Genomic DNA, 20,104 nt, shown 5'->3' with positions numbered 1-20,104 from the left:
TTAATAATAGCATTCAGTTTACAGGCACAGCTACTCTCAACTATTTTCATGAGCGACTGGTGACCCATGCATCACCGACCCATAGAATACCAAGGTTATCATGAAGCTAGAAACCCCGCGGGACAATAACCACCACTATCAAATCAGAATTTTAAATATTATTAAAAGAGTTGTGAAAGTCCGAATCACTAGCTTTCACTACTTCTACATACTTATATTATTCTCACAATAACTATTTCCATGGGCGACGGGTGAACCATCTTCGACCCACGGAATAATAAGATTATCGTGAAGAGACCATAGGCTAGGGAAAGCGAGAAACCCCGCGGGACTATATCCACCACCATCACCACCCTGAGACGGTAGCACTGGCGGCAGAGATGGCGGTGGTGGGAAAGTGATATGATGATCAAATAATGAGTTAAAATTAGGGTTTGTGGAGAAACAGGACACGTGCTTGTTGTTGATCAAATGATTTCCTTGGTCATAAGAGGAGCAACTGATCTCATTGACGTCTCCATAAGAGGAGTCTAGGAGCTGTGGAAGGTGGTGGGAAGGCGAGAGCGAAACCGATGACGATGAGGTGCAGGCTTGATTAAATAGGCTCATGAGTCCGTTGCTTCGGCCTTGTTTTCCTCCAATGGTGGTGGTGGTGCCTGCATCTGTCTTCTTGAACACCCTTGCAATCACCCACTCATCCTACAAAATTGTGGTTTTCTATATTTACAACAGTCCACTGCAATCATACAATCTAAACCGTTGATAACTTATTGGCTAATAGGTTTTATATATTGATCATAAAATAAGTGATACGTACAGTCATTAGTGCAATATATTTAAAACAATTTTAAAAACATATGTACTAGTAAAAATTATATAATTATGTAATGAGTTGTCTATATAAATTATAGAGTTATTCTATCTTATTAAATATATTATTTAATGCAACTTCTGTAACTATATACATATATATTTATATGTACGTAGAAAAATAATTAATTGACTATAAATATTTCCAAAGAGAAAATAACTTTACAAAATATGTAATTTAATACCAAATATATTAATTATTTTTAAATAACGGTCAAACTCAACATGAATGTTTTGATAAATTTGAATTATCTTAAAATTTTATAAATTTTAAGCTTTGAAGTTGAGCCCTATGAAATTCCAATTACATAGTTGATATGACCAACACAAAAAAATAATAAAAAAACAATAAAGATCACACGCAGCTTGAACTTGATTTATTAATTAACAATATTTTAGTTATGTCTATGGCCTACGACATAGAAAAATATTTTTTATACTTCATGTGGATCAGTAGGCTAAGAGAGGTCGTGTATATATAAAGTTCCTGAAAATCCAATTACACCAGGCCTTATACTAAGCCCATAATAGAAACAGTTTTGATAACTCATCATACAAATATAACTCATATTATTACCTCATAACAAAAGGCTCATCAGTTAAAAGTTTCTATTAGTAGGCTATTTAACTTAAATATGAGGCATGTCTCATGATGAAATCTTCTCGTACAATTAGAATTTGCGTATTAGAATATAATATATTTTAACATTATAAAACATTTTTAATGAATACATCATTGATTTTCGTTGAGATGCTTTCACATAAAATGTTCTCTTTTAGGGAATTAATCTTGATATATCTTTTTATTAGAGAAATTAATCATGATCAAAAACATTGAGGCTAAAAGTTGCACCCTATTTTGGGAATTAATCATGATATTTAAAAATAGAGTAGTAAAATTCAGACAAAGTAAAGTTCAAGATGTCATGATCATCTCAAAATGAATAAAAAACAATATGAATTGATGGAATCTGTACTCCTACGATGTAATACTACGCTGTAACCTTCCACAGTACTATCCGTTCCGAGCTTTCGTCCCTTTCGATTTGATACTATTAAAATTACGTGATTATACTTTATCCGATCCACTATACTTGTTATATTTGATTTTTTTCGCAATTTAATGTATTATTTTAATCATTTATATATTAATCTTATACACACTCAAAATTATAAAAAGTACATATTATTATAGTATGCGATTAGACGATTCAAACAATATTTCAATTGACTGTATTTTTCCTTATACATTAACCGCAATATATAAAATAATCTTAAAAAGTGAATAATGTCCAAAACGAAATATAGCAATTATTTCAAAATGAAGGAAGTATTTCACACGTACAATATGTTCTTTTTAGCATCATCAAATTTAAAAGGATAGAGCAGTAAACTCTTCAATATTGATTTTTATACTTTTTTTTCGTTTTGAAATACTCGCTATATTAAATTTATTGTAGAATTTATTTTTCAATTTTTTTATTTTTATTTTTTATTTTTTCACATAAATTGATTGAACCACCATAAAGTGTTTTTATTTTCCTTCTTATTTTCCAATTTTCTTCATTTTACTTTTTTTTAAAAATCATGTTGGCAAAGCTTAAAACAAAATTTGCAACCATTTATTGGATTTCCAAGTAGTTTTTTTTTAACCTTTGGCAATTTATATCAAGTTTTATAAAACTCTACTTTAATAGCAAATTCATAACAAATACTTTTATTTGATTATAAAGTATAAGTAATCTAACTTTACTTTATATCCCATAGTATTCTTCCCCAACCCTAATCCAAAAATAAGATTAGAGAATCGAATTTTATCTTATATTTTTCTCTTATAAACTATCGGGTTGAATTTTTATCTAATCCTCTTTTTGTCGGTCTACTCTGTAAATAAATAAAATACCTGATAAGCTTCTGTCGCAGCTATTGAAGATGGATGTAGTATTACAACATTGTCAAAAACCAATTCAATCAACATCAAATTGAAAAATTTGTGTCACAACTTAAGCCACAGAATGTGTGATAAACTCTAACATGTCATCTCACACGAGTCTTTATGACTAGAAGCGTAGATGCAATGCATATAATATTCATACCTAAAACAAAATATTCTACTTTAACCAAAGGGTTGGTTGGAATTCCAACTTAAACAAACTTAAGCTGATGATTGAGACTTAAAATACGTTAGATACTCTACTGAAACTTTAGGTTAACGTACACTAACCATAATGCATATTGTGGATCATATTCTCATGTCAATACTTAGTAATAAATAGAAATTAAAAAAAAAAAAAACCTACTTCCGTTTTAGATATTGGTTACATAATGATTAAAACGGTGAAATTTATTTTGTGAAAGTGTAACCAGCAAACTGAAATAAAAAATACAAAGAAAAAAATAGAAATTAAAAAAAAAAAAAAAAAAAAAGAAGAAAGATACCTTAGAGGTGCGGGAGAGGTAATGGTAGGAGAATTTGCCTTCAAGACGATATTCATGCATAACCCAATTACTCTTTTCACCCTTAGGAGCTCTTCCTCTGTAAAATACAAGTGTTTTCTTCATACCAACAAGTGAACTTGTTTTAAAGTTATAAATTTCTCTATCTTTCCCGGTTGCCTTCCAATAACCAGCTTCTGTTGCCCGGTTCGTTCTTAATCCTGTGGGATACTTCCTATCTCTTAGGCTGTAAAAGTACCACTCTTTTTCTCCCATTTTTGCCTTTTCTGCAATCATTAATTATCATTACTATATTGTAAATACTTCATCAGTTAGTAATTAGTAGAAAAGAAGGAAGGACATACATACCAGGAAGTTCCCAGGGCTCAGATTTGTTGAGATCAACCTCAGAAATGGCACGAGAATTGAAATTAGAATCAAGAACTTTATTAAGAAGATAATAAGTAATTAATTCTTCATCTGTTGGGTGAAACCTAAAACCAGGTGGTAAAATGTTCTCATTGTTATCCATTTTTCAACAATACTCAACACTTAGATCAGAAGAAATCAACTAAATGTTTGTAGTTGCGCAAGTCTTGAGCTGAATAGGGTAGAGAATTTGAACGGATATTTTATGAAGAGGAGAAAGGTAGAGACAAAATACAATAATTTGTAATATATTTACAAGTAGTACATATTTTTATTTCTGTACAGTCTTGTCTTGTTTGTGTGGAATACTTTTTTTATTTTTTTTATTTATTTTACCTCTCTCTCCTTACGGTTTTGTCTAGATTTTTAGTTTAGTCGGTGAAGTTTACTTCACAATGTCTAAAACAATTTAATTGCAAATATTTTTGTTTTAGGTAATATTCCTTTTGAATCAATTTAGTTGTCCCATTTTTTTATTTAGCAAAGTTTTTTTAGTTTTCTCATTTCTATTTTTATCAATCTTTTTTTACCTAAAAATCTTTAGTTTACACATGTAATTACGAATATACCCCATATACCTTACTTACCCAACTACCCTTCACTACTTACCCTTTACTATTTACCCTTTTTAATGAACCCCACACCATCCTTAATAACCGTGTCCAAGTAAATGGGACATCTAAATTGGTTCGGAGGGAGTATAATACTTTTTTAATTTATAGAAAATAAGATATTTGCTTTTTAATACTATTTACCTATTACTTTTAATTTGTATTATATTTTTAATTTATAAATTAAAATGGTCAAGTGAGATTTTGTTTGATTCGTCTCAATGCAAAGATTATTAATATTCACTTTTTAAAATATTTCGTTTTGTACAATAAGAGATATTAAGCATTGAAAAAGTGCATATGAAAGTGTGAGAAAAATAAATGTCCCTTTTTCTATGAATTGGAGGAAGTATTTACGCTATTTTATTTAATTTTATTTATATGGTTTTTTTTAATGAACTAAGATTAAAGATTGATTTATTATAAAATTATTCAAAATTGAGATTATACACGGTGGACAAGGGAAAATTTGATTTTTAAATCAGTTTTTTCCTATAATATAATTAGACAACTTGATAGGTGGTCGATGAGTTAGTCGGTTATGTAAGAAATAATTTAGGAGACATTGTTGATTGTGTAATTATTGTGTGATTATTTTATCCGTATTTTGTTTCTTAGATTAGATCAAGTAATCTTGTATAAATAGGAGTAATTGTTCCTCATTAATATTCAAATATAAACAATAGTTAAAACCCAAATATTAATCTCTATTTTCATGTCTTCATTATTAATTTCTTTAGGTTATGGTACCACAATTTAGATTTTCAAAATTTGCAATTAGTGTGCATTCAAAAACTAAAAATAATTTAATCAAATACAACTCGTCTTGTAAGCGATCGTTTCACCATGAGAGAGACTCATATAATTAGCTCAATTCTCTAATTGATCACTTTTAAATCGTAAATAATCACTTTAATACACTAAATATCAGGCTATCAGCCAAATAAAAATGGTCTCACTATCAAATTGTCTCATTTAAAAGTTTGTGATTAAGTAATTATGCTTGTGTCCTGCTGACCGCAATGCAGAAACAATTTTGATGTGTTTTGGCCCAACTATTTTTAAAAAAAATCATATCTATATCAGCTACTATTTTAAGAAATCGCTTTTTGATAAGATGATTTTATAAGTATGAGCTCATATTAGGAGAGCTTAGTCTATTTATCCCATGTATATTATAATGACACTGCTTGCTCATATAATAGGAGACGGTCTCTTTGAGACTATTTCTAATTGGGTCGCTAATTGGGTCGGTCCGTTGTATATTTTTTAAAATATTATAAGTAAACATTTAAGATATTAAAAGTAGGCATTAAGGATACGGTAAGTAAGAATTAAGGATAATGTAAGTAGACATTAAAAATACAGTAAGTTGACATTAGTCTTTAATGAACTGGGCTTGAGATACGTATCTCAGGAGACTAGCTAATAATAATTTGTGAATTTATACGTGTAGGTGATAATAGTTTTGATAGAAAAATGTTTGGGCTACGATACAATCCAGCCCAAAGTTTCGAAGTATTCAGATGTTTGCCTATATTACTCCTATTACAGAAGTTTTACAACCTTGAGGCCCATAATAGAAGTTTGATTGCACTACAATGCTAAATAATTGAGGCAAGATGGGCCTAAGGAAAAGACCATCAAGCAAAACCCATAAACTTGTGATCTAGAGATGGCAGGTAGAAAAACTTTCACAAATTGTTGTGAGAGACGATCTCTCGCATTAAACATGTAGGTTAAATAGTCCAATTAATATAAATTAAAGAGAAAATAAAAATGTAGACTTCTTGTTTTGAGATCCTCTCTTTAAGAGGCGGTTTCTCACAACACGGTTTCACAGACTTTTCACACATTTTTAAAGTAAGACCATCTCTACAGATTAACCCATGTACATTTAGTGTGTTAAATTGATCACTTACAACTTTAAAGTGCTCAATTATAAAAAAGACTAATTATATGAGTACGTTTCATGGTAGACGGTCTTATAAGAGACGAGCTAAAATTTTCTCGAATTTTATACTACAACCATCTCAATTGAGGCGGGTATGAATTCGGCAATTGGTGAATAAATATGTGTATGAAAAGTCTTACTTATCGTACGTATTTATTAGTGAGTAGGTAATGTATATGAGTTCTTAATTATCCGCCACATACTCACTTTTCCACACCATACTCACAATATAATATTTTAAATAGTATTGTATATGGAGTATCATGTAGTAATTGACAACAATTTAAAGATAGGAATTATTCTATAATAATCAAGTTAATGATAATTTTTGTTATTGAGCTATAAATAAAAGCTTTTTAAAATAAAAAATAAATATTAATTTCAAGATAAATAATATGATGAATTATTCAATAAAAAATTTGATTTTATCTCAATAATATTTTATGTTTTGATAAAATCAGATTATATACATATAAGGAATAGTGATGGTATTATTACATATAACACAAACATTAAATAATATGGTGTGTATAACTGTGATAAATATACAAAACAAGGGTCTCCTCTTATATTCAAATTAAATTATTAATTATCTAGTGTGATGATTTGCAATCAATTTTTCTAGTAGACTACAAATGATTAGTTTTCAAATTTAAAGGTTTTCAAGTTGTCATTAGCAACTTATTATTCCTATTGAATATCATTTAAAATTTGAAGCCAATGTTAAAAAGTGTAACAATTAAATCAAACAAGGTATTACTCCTATATGTTTAGCGCCTTTTATCATTTAATAATTTTGAGTTACAATGACAACTTTACTTTATCTATTACATTTTTGACAAAATAATAATCCCATCTCAAAATTTTATATATATATATATATATATATATATATATATATATATATATATATATATATATATATATATATATATATATATTACTCTCCGCTTCATAGTTATGTTCTATTTTCTTATTTAAGTTTTTTTTTATGTGTTTCACCTTTTTATAGAAATATTTATAGACGATTTTAATCTAATTAAACATATCTACGGACAGATTAATATTTATTAATATAAAGATCTCACTTGAATCTACTTTTTTTTATTATTTTGTACTAATTTATTGAAATTTCATCTTTAATTATATATGCAAGGAACTAACCATATGAACCACTTGCTTGCAAAAAAAAAAAAAAATTATTAATCGTACTCTTATGTTTTTGCACTTTATTAATGGTACCCCTATATTTAATGCTAATTAATGAAATTACAATTTGAAAGTGGAATAAAACTTTGAAATATGGGAAGAGTACTATATTATAAACCCTAGAATCTACTTTCTTAATAGACTTTATTAATGAAGTTCTTATTTAGTAGATTTTCAATAGTATCCTCATCTCAAAAGGTAGAACAAAGAAACTAGGAGAAACCATTCATTAACAGAAAATCACAACTTACAATGGCAAATAGCAATTTAATTAATCAAACATACAAGCACTAATTAACCCTAAAGAAACATAATACACTTCTACTAACTTACCAATACTCATCAACAAGCTAAACTACTTAACAATAAAACTACCTGAATATATATTATACAATACATACTACATAGCTACTTAGGTATAGTAGTAATTAATAATAATAATAATTAATTAATCCCTAATATTTCACCCACTCATCATCATCATCAACTCAATATCCCACTTGAAAACAGGGTCTGGATAAGGAAAAGTGACGAACAAACCATACCCGTACCACTTATATAGACTAAAATTGATGACCTAATAATTGATGGACAAGATCAATAACAGGAGTAACCAACTTTGGTTCATAACCAAATCCATGCAAATCATTTCCGCCATTATTATCACAACAAATTAAAGGCATCCAAACCCAAATTTTCTTATCAAAATCAAACAATAAACCCTTATTAATACCCTTAATCATAATCACAATAAACTCACCACTTCCAATACAATCAAACCCTCTTTCTCCTTCAACTTCTTCAAATTGAGCATATAACTCTTGAGGCATTCTCTCAATTTCAACCCATTGGGTCCCACACATTTGTAGGACCCACATCCTCAAACTTCTAGGAACATTCAATTTACTCTTTTCAACTGCAGCTATTAAAATAACCTTTTTTTTACTTTCAATTAAGCATGGAGATCTCAAAAATCTCTTCATTGGGGCTTGAATTTTCCACCAATAATTAGAACAAATATCATACGTTAACACACTAAAAGGGCTATAATTCATGCAGTAGAATCTTCCATTTGAATGGATCATTTGACCCGATCCGAAACTTGAGAGTTTGGGTAGGGTAGAAATGGTATCCCATATTGTGTAGAACCCACCCAAATTAGTAAGGAATGTTTCAGATGTAAGATTTTTTACTGCATAAGGAGATATTAAATCATCTCCTGCTAAGATTAGGTTAATAGATGATGTAGTAATGGATAGACCCATTGAAGGGAATAATCTGGGTCTTCGCGTCTGGGGTAATTGGGTTGTGGATCCAAGTAATGGGTTATGTAGGAAAAGGTTTTTTAACCCGGGTCCATCTGAGATCCAGCATATTAACCCACCTGAGGAAGTAGCGGGTGAAAACCCTAGTGGGATAAGTGGAAATGGGATAGTGTACCATTTAAGCTCATACGGGTCAAATAGATATGCTTTTGTATTTGATGATGAAGATGGGGTATTTACCATATTATTATTCGGGTCGTTGGTATTTGTATAAATGATGTTTTTGGTTGGTGTTTTATGGATGAAGAAGATGAACCAATGATGATTAGGGGATACTTTGAGGTAAAGTTGTAGGAAAGACTTGGAGTATAAAAGAGAATACCATCTTTTACAAACGGATCTTGCCCGGAAGAAAGCGGGTAAAGGGAGAAAGGCGAGAATCCGATCCAAGAGTTGTTGTGGAATACGAGTCCAAATATGGGTATCCATATTACATGAGAGGGTGGTATTATAATTAGGAGGCATATTAGGTTGTGGAAAAGGAAGTGTAGGAGTGAAGATATTATTATAAGTTGAGTGAGGAGGAAAAAGAGGAGTGAAATTAGTAACATTTGTAATGCCATAAGTGTATGGAAAAGGAAGGGTTATTGATGAAGTATTGAAAGCTTCCATAAGTTGAGTAGAAATACAAAGATGGCAAGTGTCTAAGGTAGGCGTTTGGTATTGTTTGAGTGGGTTAAGGGATTGAGTGCAAGTCTACTTGAGTTTATTATATAGCGAGAGAATGAATGAGCACCCTCACTAATAATAAGTATTTTAGAGTCACAAATATCTATTAAAAACAATACTCCGTCCTCTTCAAGATATTGATCCCATTTAACTTTTTGATACGTTTTATCAATAATTTGTAATTTGTATTTTATTATTAATTTATAAGAGTTAAATAAGATCTTATATGATTTGTTTCAATATAAAAATTATTAATGTTAGTTATTTATAATTTTAAATTATTATACAATTAGAAATATTAATGATAAAATTATTGCATTGATAAATATGCTCGGTGAAATGAGACTATTAAGATGAATAAGAGGAAGTAACATTTTTATTATTAATTGGGTAAGTAACCCTAAGAAATTTTAGCGAATGATAGATGTATTTTTTGAAATATAGTACTTACTAAAAGTTTTTGTGGTAGTAAATTTGGTGACAAGTTATATCATTTTGCAAAAAATCATGCATGAATCATGATTAGATTGAATCCAAACAACTAAGTAAATATTGGGATTGAAATCCATGGTATAGTAAATGGAAATTTTTTGGATCAAAGATTTATAATTCTTTATTACATTTGAATTATAGATCATAGTAATAAAATGAATTAGCAAATTATAAGTTTTTCTTAATTTATGTGATGTTTTAGATCATATTTACTATTAAATGATCAATTAAAATTTAGAAACTTTTTTTTTATCACTAACAAGTGTATGACAAACTAAGGTTGCATGCTTGCTACCCCAAAGCTCACCCTAACCGGTAGAAGCCATTATTTATTGGTATTGAGACAATAAAAAGTTATATTAATATATTGTCGAGGAAGTCAGATACAAATACTTCATATGTGATATATCCTTTTAAGTTTGCAACATATGATTTAAAAATTCTCACATATTTGAATCATGTACATATATATTTGAGTCATATGGTGAAAATTTAAAGGGACAAATAGAACGAATAATACGTAATACTTTTTCCATTTCATTATACTTGCTCATTTATATGATAAACTAGGCACATCTAAAAATTATAAATCTTAGTTTCATGGTAAAAATTATAAAATAAGCTTAAACAATAAATAACATCAATAATCGTAATGTAGCAAGTATTTTTAAATGGAGGAAGTATATATAGAGTGTATACGTATTAGTACTACAAGATCCATCTATCAGTTCACTATTTACTTATCACTGCCAAGTTTTTGTATTTGTACAAATTAAAGCTACATATAAAACCTGTAATACACCTTTAGACAAATAAAATAAAAGACAGAGTTGAACTGGATATAAAAGTGTAACACAACCTTTTCTTTTTATGTCTTTTAATAAACTGCACAAAATCTTGTATTTGTGCAGCTATCAGTTCATTAATCAGTGCTCTTATTATGTCTTGTTATGTCGTTCTCATAGAAGATAGAATTTTCAACTTCTTTCTATTTTTAGCAATAATATTTTATCTAAATCTAGAAATTTCTTTTCCACTTGAAAAAATTCTAATTATGTTCAAGGTTCATCTTCAGATATAGCAAATTGTGTTTGTCTATAAGAAATCTCCTGAATTATTTCTTCAAAAAGGCATGCATGAATCATGATCATCTTAGCTTCTAGGATCATGAATAGTTCTTCAATGATCCAGTTAGAACTTAACTATGTATTGTTTCATTCAATTAATAGTTCAAAGTCTCGTTTCTTCCTTTTGAAAGGGTGGAGGAAAGATTATATGGGTCTTTTTTTTTTTGAAATTTCTTTTGAAATAGGATTAGGTTTAACGAATTATTAACAAAACTGTATTTAAAGGAATCTATATGAGCTATAAAGCTAAATTGTACAAAAAGTGCATCTTAAAACTAATTTGGGGCCTCTAACATTTGGGGCTCTAAGCGGTTGGACATTAGAGCCACACGGCCATGTCCTTTTCTTCATGTACATTATGGGTTTTCATATGTATTTGAGTGTTTCTATTATGGATCTAGTATCATAGTCTTATTTTCTAATTAGGTTTTCTAGAGTCCTATTATTATTAGGGATCTTATATAAATTATTCTTAACCTTTATACTTTATATTCGGCTCTGCCTATACATTAATAAAATATGTTTTCACTTTGTGTTCGTGAATGTAGCCAATACCTAGTCAATAAATATATTCTACACGTTATTTTTTTGTTTATCATTTTAGCAATTTTAAGAGCTATTATAACATTCATAGTTATTACATTATCTATGTAACATACTTAATATTTGTTACCAAGCGTTGAAACCTCGACATTCAGACATGGATACAACAATTTAACACTTTCTTTAGACCAAAAATATCATAATTGCACTTTTAGGCATTAGTTGTGCATAACCAAGTTCTATTTCCCATCAATTTAAAGGATGGTTATGATTAAATCCCCATAATTATGGTTATTCATGAATGTAAGTTCAAATAATATTCCCTAGTATAACCTCCACTATTTTATACTGAAGAATTAATGATCCGTTTGGTTAGTGGTACTAAATAGTGATAATGAAATAGTATAAAATTTCATTAAAAGTTTCATGTCATTTCCATGATGATGAAATTTTGATTATAAAAAATTTTTTTTTGTACAAGTTTCCATTGCCACTTAATACCACCTCCCAATGGTAATACATTGGAATGAATTTTATAAAGAAAATGAGATGATTAGAGTTGGACAATCATGATCATCAAAGTAGCCAAGAGATTTTTCAATCAAAATTATACTAATTTTTCATTTCCATTACCATTGTTTATTACCAACTATCCAACAAGCCGTTACAGTAATACTCTAATTATTCTTGTCATTGCATTCAGTGAAATGCAATAACTTAGTGCTCATCAAATCTAATTTGACCAATTTTTTAGTCTGCAGCAGATTGATTAGAATTTACTAACTTACCATACTTATTATCCATAATTGTATTTCTAATACTCGTAACATCTAGTAATATTCACTAATCACCAAATAATATCAAAAGATAGCATAATCCTTCACTTCAATATGGAAAATTCTATTTCATCATCATCATCTTACCCAATGTATCCCGCTCATAGAAAAATTATAAATAGGGTTTGAGGAGGAAAAAACGGCAGCAACTCATACCCATAAAGAAGAGCACGACCAAAGGAGTCCCCCGACTTGAGAAAAAATATTAAAAGTTCTATTTGCTTAAAAAAAAAATCCTAAACTTTAAACATGAATCATGATCCAGATCTCCTAGGAGTTTCTTCCACCATTTTTAAAAATTTTTTCATTTTTAAGATAAGATTCAACTAGATTTAATATGGGTATACAAGTCATGTCCAAAAAGATACAAATGAATACAAATTTGGTCTAAAATGAGTCTATAATACAAGATCGATAACATATAATACAACATCCCAGGTAAGTTTACAGCAAGTCTAAATCTATAAAATTGACGCAATTGTATAGTGCCAAAAGATTTAAAAAAATTGTAATTCCATTCAAACTATGCATTGAAATTTGAAACGTGTAAATGAAAATAAAAAAACAGACTAAAACAATCTTACGGACAAAAGAAGTAATTTTTTGAACCAGGACAATTAGTTAGGTTTAAAAAAATGGAATCATACCCTAAATTAAGGTTCAGTAAAAAGCAACCCAAAATAATCTTTTTTATCAGTTTTCTCTATCTGATCTTGCTTGTTCTCTATAGCTGCAAACTGCAAGTTAGATATTTAAATAATAGCATGCATACTGCAAAAAGAGATTGTTATCATTCATCCATCGGCCAAAAATCATCTGGATGTTTGCAGAAGGCACAAATAAAAAGCAAGAACTAATATAGATACTATCTGGATGTTTACACGCAAAAAACAAAAGAGAATATAAACCAACACAATTCATCCATCAGAAAAACAAAATTGTTTAACTTGAACACATACTTTGTCCATCACATGTTCTCAATAAAGTAGAATAAAAACTCTAAATTAAACATAATATTCTTGAATAATCCTCAAAACTTCTAATAATACATTTTTTCATGCAACAATGTGTCCAGCAACTTGGTCAAGATCCCTCTGCCCACTAGATGTGATTTTCCTTCCTCTGATCAAAATTTAACACAAAATATCGTGTTAGAAATTCGAAAATTTTTCAATAAGCAGCCCAGAAAAGATTACACATTTCTACTTGTGGTTCGTAGAAATGCAAATCGTTTAATATACAAATCATCAATCTTATTCATACCACATCTTCAGATGTTATTCAGCTTCCAAGTTCCATTGAATAAGTTAAAGTCTTCAAAATATTCTTACTCATGTTTTTTTCTAAAGAGTAGATGACATTAAATAATGGAGTATAGTGAAACAAAAAATGCAAGGTATATCCTACTCACCCTCTTGGATCAATCTCAACGATTTTCATTTGTTCTAGCTGCTGAAGGATGTGGCGTGCAACAGCACCACTGCTCTTGCCAAAGTGGCGTGGGCGACTTCCATTCCTCTTACTACCACCGTAAATTCTACGGAAAGCACCAACACCAAGTCCACCTCTCAGGTAGATCTTCCTTGCTATTGAAGCTAATGATAGCACACCAATACATCAATGAACACGATTTGATATTCATTTAACAAAGAAAAGTCGCACCATGGTAACCGAAAAAATATAATTGAGGATTCAAGCAATTCTTACCTGCCCTAATGTAGTACCAATCAGGGTCATATGGAGCAAGTTCCTTCAACACTCCAGTCTTAACAATGTCAGTCCAAGGGGGAAGCTCAACCTGTTCAAACAAAATAAAAGGCAAGACAAGCAAGTATAAGCATATAATTAATTAAGGTAACTCCTCTCTTAGCACAACCATATTCTTTATAATGACAAATGACAAACTTTCATCAAAATAAAAAAATATGTGAAGGCAAAACACTGAATTTTAATTTTTCAAAAAAGAAGCTATATCATACCAAATTACCAAACTTATAAGCCACAAATTTCATTCAATACAAGATGCCACAAATTTAATTCAATACAAGAACTTCTAGAAGAGATACATAAACATACTCCCACTATAACAATTGTCTTATGAACTATGAGGCTTCACCCTTAGTTACCTGGCCACAGGACACACATTCGACATGGGTACGAGACCGAATGTCAGACTCAAACTAAATTATACGGAAGAAAAAAATTGGTCCAAAACATAGTGTATGAGTGCAGGTGTAATTAAGGTAAAATGAAGAGTGGCAACAACTTTCAGCTTCTTAAGTGTTCAATTACAGCGTAAAAGTACCGCCACTATAATTTAAAATTTTATAGATTAGCTGCTCACAAAGAGCAATCACTTATCTAAACAAGTCATCAAGTAATGCTGACTGGTGGAAGCAACAGTAGCGCTGAAGAATCAAGAGCTTCATTAAATTTCAAATTTTCTGTCTTGGGAGTTTAACATCATATACTCCAAAGGGTATTTGTTTGAGGGGCTCATCTCCCATGTCCTGCTCTCCCGGGAAATGAGACTTAGATTTTTCTTCACAATTTTCACATACTCACCTCAATGTCTCCCCAAATAAGCAAGAGTCTTGAGAGTAGAGATAAAAAACCTCACCTTTCATGTCACTCATCCCTAAAGGGTATTGGTTGAGGGGCTCATCTCCCATGTCCTGGTCTCTAGGGACATGAGACTTAGATTTTTCTTCAAAATTTTTGCATACTCACCTCAATGTCTCCCAAAATAAGCCAGAGTCTTGAGAGTTGAGAGAGTTGAGACTAAAAAGCCTCACCTCTCATGTCACTCAAACAAATACCCCTAAAGGCTAAAAGACCTATCAGAAACTCGTTTTAAAATTACCTTGACTCATTAATTTTTGCTATTACAAAGAAGAATGTCAAAATAAAACATGAAAGTTACAGAGTAACATTAGTACTGATTTGGTTTATGCTTTTAGTCCTATAGTTTGTTTCAAATACCAACAAATCAATCAAGACATCTAATACTTCTTTAATCGTGTCTAATTTAGTCGATTTAGAACAACTAATCTGTTGCAATAACAAACTATCAAACATTTTTCTCTAAGAGAAAATAACAGGACAAATTCACGATTGCGCCATTAACAGTTCAGGATTGTTAATAAAATTACTAATTACATATTCTCACAATTCCGAAGCATAAAACCTTGTCCAAGACCTTCAAAAGTATATATCATCAAAACATAGAACATCTAAATACAAATTACAACGAACAGTCAATGAATCCAAAATCAAAGAGGAAAACGAACAACAACAATACCTTTCCGGATCGCTTAAGGTGAGCGGCGTATGCCTTGACGAAATCATGAGGAGCAACATCCTTGACAGTTCTTGCAATTTGTTGAGCTTGACCCTCCATTATTGATTTTCTCACCTCTCAAATTCGCTCCGACGCTCCAAACGAAAAATGCGTATGAAGAAGATGGAGGCCGTTCAATATAATTAGGGTTTTTCTTCACTCTTATATTGCTGTAACCTAATTCTATGTTTTATACTCAGTTGCAGTTTCTTCCTTTTTGGGCTTTATTTTCTTTGTTGCCAGTTAATTTTCTAGGCCTTTTTTCTCACTCAAAATTTAAACAAGGCCCAACATATGTGAAACTTTGTTAGTAATGCCAATTTGTAGAACTTTTGAAATAAAAAGGATTTTGTTTGCTGTTAATAAAAACGAACGAAAAGAAAAATAAAGTCATAATTTTTAAAAGAAAATAAAAATACTATTTTTTTATGGAGGCCATTTCAATTAGTTCAGTCTAAATTATTTTAAAATTCAGTTTTCATTTTTTTTTGGCTTTTTCACTAATGGACAACGTGAAACGGGATGAAACAAAAATACATGTTTGAAAGGATAAGTATCATTTGGTTTGCAATTATGAACAGCAAATAACATGTATTTTTTCTTTTAAAGATTATGAATTTGTCTTTATTTTGTTCGCTATTACTAAAAGTAAATAAAATTATAGTAAATTAATTTTTAAAATTGTCTTTACTCTGACCTTAGGCTTGATCAAAAGATCAAGTGATTGACAAATTGTTTTTATTTTTTTGACAATTAAATAAATTATATTATTTTTCAGAAAAATGACATTAAAGGACAGAGCACTAAGCCTCACGTTGGAAAGGTGCACAACACCTGGGAAAAATGCACCACATTAAATCCTTAATTAAGGAGTTAAACTAACTTGGGTTTCATTAATCTGAACTCAACCGCTTGAATATTTACAAATCGGCTTTCAGATGCTATCTACTTATATCTGTTGGATTTTTATTCGACGCAGATATTGATAAAAACATTTGAAAATTAGGGAACTTGATTAGAAAATTTTGACCATAATATAAGAATGACCTGACCCAAAAGAAATTACCGAGTGTTTGATTGACTTTTAGATTGTTTGGTAAAAGCAGTTGAAAAATTAGCTTTTTTTATTGACATTTGGCTTATTGGTTTATTTTTTCTCTAATAACCAATTAACAGCCAGTATTCAAATATACCAAACATCTCCGCAGAAAACGAACTTTTTTAGCTAACAAAAACGGCTAACATTTTCAACTGGTCAAATAAACTAACTAAAAAGCCAACCGCCAACAGCCAACAACCAATTGCAAAACACCTGAAACAACCCGAGTGTAACAAGAACCATTATAACTCATTTTCCCATATTTTTTATTTCCTCAACTCATTTTTAATATTTTTAATCATTTTTTGGTATTTTTTGAATCAATAATTTTTGTTGAAGCTTCAAAAGCTATATATTGATTTTTTTTGGACGAAACTTTTTTATAAAAAAAAAATTATTGCGTTCGGTACAAAATAATTGCTATACACTTGAATAATTTTTACTATTCATTAATAAATATTATTCCTCTATTATTTATTATTCTTTAAATATAAGAAAAAAAAAAGCATTGTGTTAGATTTGTATCAATAATTACTCTTTTTACATCAATTTTTTTTCGCTTTTTAATTATATGCAACCTAATTTATTATGAATCAAAATAATACACTTGATAGCATGAAACCAAGTGTAGCCACTAATTTGAAGCAAAGCCATAGAAAATATTTTTGTTTGAAAAAATTTAATGGAACTTTTTAAAAATACTAAAAAAATGCTTATTTAAGCTGTTGATCAAAGGTTAAAAAGGAGAGTTCATAGAGGCATATTTTCATCACTAGCAGTAAAACCTCAAATTCTTAAATGAGAACATCTCAATATAAAACCATATTTATTGAGAAAATAACAAAAGAGATAAAGATAATCAAACATTTTCATCATTAGCACCATGTTTTTTACAATCCCAATTCCCATGTCTGAGTAAAAAAAGCCCAGGCAAAACCAGGCAATCAAAACTTAGGTACCGACTTTCCGAAATTTAGGAATTACCAATACTAATAACATACCATACCATACCATCCCAAACCAATTACCAATTACTAATTACTAATTACAACCTCAAATCACGATAGTCAATCAACATTAACAGAATTAGATGATAATCGAACATGTTAGAGTAGCCCAAAAACCTTCTTCACACCGAAAGATATCTACCAGCTTCGAAAATCACTGACCCTTGTCCTGCACACTCACAAGCTCGTACTCAACCAAGGAAAGATTATTGTCTTCCTTCACTGTAAATGTAGCTGGTTCAGTCACCTCAATAAGGCCCCATTTGTCAACTACAAGCCTCATTGTTCCTTTGAACATATCGATCTTTGCGTTTCGGACATTGACAGTTGAACCAGGCTTCATTAAGTCAACTAACCAACACAAGTATGGGAAATGTGTAAAGAAAGCAGGAAAAAATCACTACAAAACTCTAGTAATGCCTTTACCACCATGACATTGTAAATATGTGCCGGGCCGAATAAGGGCCTTTGTAATTAAAATGGGCTTAAAATAGGACAGGCTTTCAACGTCCAAGTGTCCAACTCGGCTCATATGTACTACTAAAAATTATTTTAATCCCTATTTATTAATTTAGAACAATTAAACTATCATTTAGAATAATTAAATTGAAAAAATATTAATAATTCCATTGACATCATCATTTATTTATGATATTTAAATTATACATTAATTATGTTATTTACAAAGGCCCGTTTTCGGCCCTTAATGAGCCTTTTGTAACCCACTCCATTTTAATTATAATATAATCCGTTTTCGGCCTGGCGCTTACAAAGCACTTCTAAAAACGGGCTGGATAAGGACTTAAAATAGGGCGCCGGCCCATTTAACACCCCCAGTCTTGACGGAGGGGACGGCCCTGTTACTACTAGCAATGAACTAATGATCATCCCACTTTATTTGTAATTTACAAACAAAGAATTAGGTTCCTATCAAAGTTTAGACGTTCAAACGAGAGAGGAAGTGAGTATGGAAAAAATGTTGGAAAATAAAAAAAAATTCTGAGAAATTATTGTTTTATAAATCTCAAATCAAGAATAAAACTCACAACCAAAACATTTATATTTCAATATTAGTGAAAGGATTGAATACACAACTAGGAAACTATATTTTTTATACAAATCAATTTTTTTTTGATTCAAATTAGTAAAATTTGTTAAAGATAATCACTTCCTGCATTGATCGACCCAAAATATAACATACTATTAGAATAATTTGCCCATAACAATCCAAAAATCTATTAGTCTTCTTAAAATACACCTAATTTATAAGTCCAGAAATATCGTACACAATTTTAATAAGAGAAAAAGAGAGAAAGTCATTCAAATTACATACTCCAAACTTCCAAAAACCTGTTAATCTCTGGATTCAATACCAGAAAGGCCTTCAAATTCATTCTTCAACAATAAAAATCAATTTGATGAAAAAGAATGTTCCATATATCACTATTTACATAACAGAAATCGAAAAACACTTCAAGTATCCCAAAGATCACTCAATTCTCTTAAAAAACAATAACTTAGAATTCGATCACTCCAAATTATAACAATTGCGAACTAAATTGCGCAGAAAATAGGGTATCAAGAATTTAGAAAAAACAAAAATGCCAAACAACAAACAAACTCAGAAAAATACTAGGGTTCCAAATTAAAGAGCGAAAAACCGTAATTAACTTTTGAAATAAAAAAATTAAGAATAAAGAAAGTAAGAAATACCTTGATCATTACGAGCAGTGAAGATAATTGTACCAGTCTCATCACCAATTATACACTCAGCAATGCGAGTTTGACGAAGATTCTGAGAAACTGATCTCCCTTTCTTTATGTTAGAACTCAAAACTTTGACAGTAAGATTATGACCACTAGTACCAGGTTTCAATTCATAAACCTTGATAAAAGTGGGCTTCCTTAATGGCGGTCTAGAAGACACTTGTCCTTGTTTAGAAGAAAATTTGGTTTTGCTTGATGATGCCATGGTCGAGAAATGTTGATAGTTGCGAATGATTTTCAAAACCGAACCCTAAATTGTCACCGGTCCAGAAAATTGCGATGATGTCAATTTGCCCTCTTCTCCCCCGGATTCTCTTTATACGCAGTTACGCACAGCCTAGGGTGACCAAGGTTTTGTTAAAAAAGATAAAAAATAAATAAAAAATAAAA

The 20,104-nt window shown here is 30.1% G+C and overlaps 4 protein-coding genes across 4 annotated transcripts; all 4 read right to left on the bottom strand.

Moving 5' to 3' along the window:
• Positions 1-204: 204 nt before the first annotated feature.
• Positions 205-3,838, bottom strand: LOC130818678 (protein CUP-SHAPED COTYLEDON 1-like). Its single transcript, XM_057684836.1, has 3 exons — positions 3,676-3,838; positions 3,310-3,593; positions 205-699 (listed from the first exon to the last, which is right to left on the bottom strand). The coding sequence occupies exons 1-3, from the start codon at positions 3,836-3,838 to the stop codon at positions 205-207; spliced, it is 942 nt and encodes a 313-aa protein (XP_057540819.1).
• Positions 3,839-8,072: 4,234 nt separating this feature from the next.
• On the bottom strand, positions 8,073-9,446 carry LOC130818677 (protein UNUSUAL FLORAL ORGANS). The gene has a single exon (XM_057684835.1). It carries the CDS (start codon positions 9,444-9,446, stop codon positions 8,073-8,075), a length of 1,374 nt encoding a protein of 457 aa, XP_057540818.1.
• Positions 9,447-13,421: 3,975 nt separating this feature from the next.
• On the bottom strand, positions 13,422-16,138 carry LOC130818009 (40S ribosomal protein S19-2-like). Its single transcript, XM_057684029.1, has 4 exons — positions 15,803-16,138; positions 14,209-14,299; positions 13,913-14,096; positions 13,422-13,623 (listed from the first exon to the last, which is right to left on the bottom strand). The coding sequence occupies exons 1-4, from the start codon at positions 15,899-15,901 to the stop codon at positions 13,557-13,559; spliced, it is 441 nt and encodes a 146-aa protein (XP_057540012.1). The 5' UTR covers positions 15,902-16,138; the 3' UTR covers positions 13,422-13,556.
• Positions 16,139-17,771: 1,633 nt separating this feature from the next.
• LOC130818008 (uncharacterized protein At4g28440-like) lies at positions 17,772-20,066 on the bottom strand. Its single transcript, XM_057684028.1, has 2 exons — positions 19,661-20,066; positions 17,772-18,298 (listed from the first exon to the last, which is right to left on the bottom strand). Exons 1-2 carry the CDS (start codon positions 19,917-19,919, stop codon positions 18,102-18,104), a joined length of 456 nt encoding a protein of 151 aa, XP_057540011.1. The 5' UTR covers positions 19,920-20,066; the 3' UTR covers positions 17,772-18,101.
• Positions 20,067-20,104: the final 38 nt, after the last annotated feature.

The sequence above is a fragment of the Amaranthus tricolor genome, chromosome 7, assembly GCF_026212465.1.
Source record: "Amaranthus tricolor cultivar Red isolate AtriRed21 chromosome 7, ASM2621246v1, whole genome shotgun sequence".
NCBI lineage: Eukaryota > Viridiplantae > Streptophyta > Magnoliopsida > Caryophyllales > Amaranthaceae > Amaranthus > Amaranthus tricolor.
Note: the sequence above shows the minus strand (reverse complement) of the source record. Positions and strands in the feature narration are given on the sequence as shown.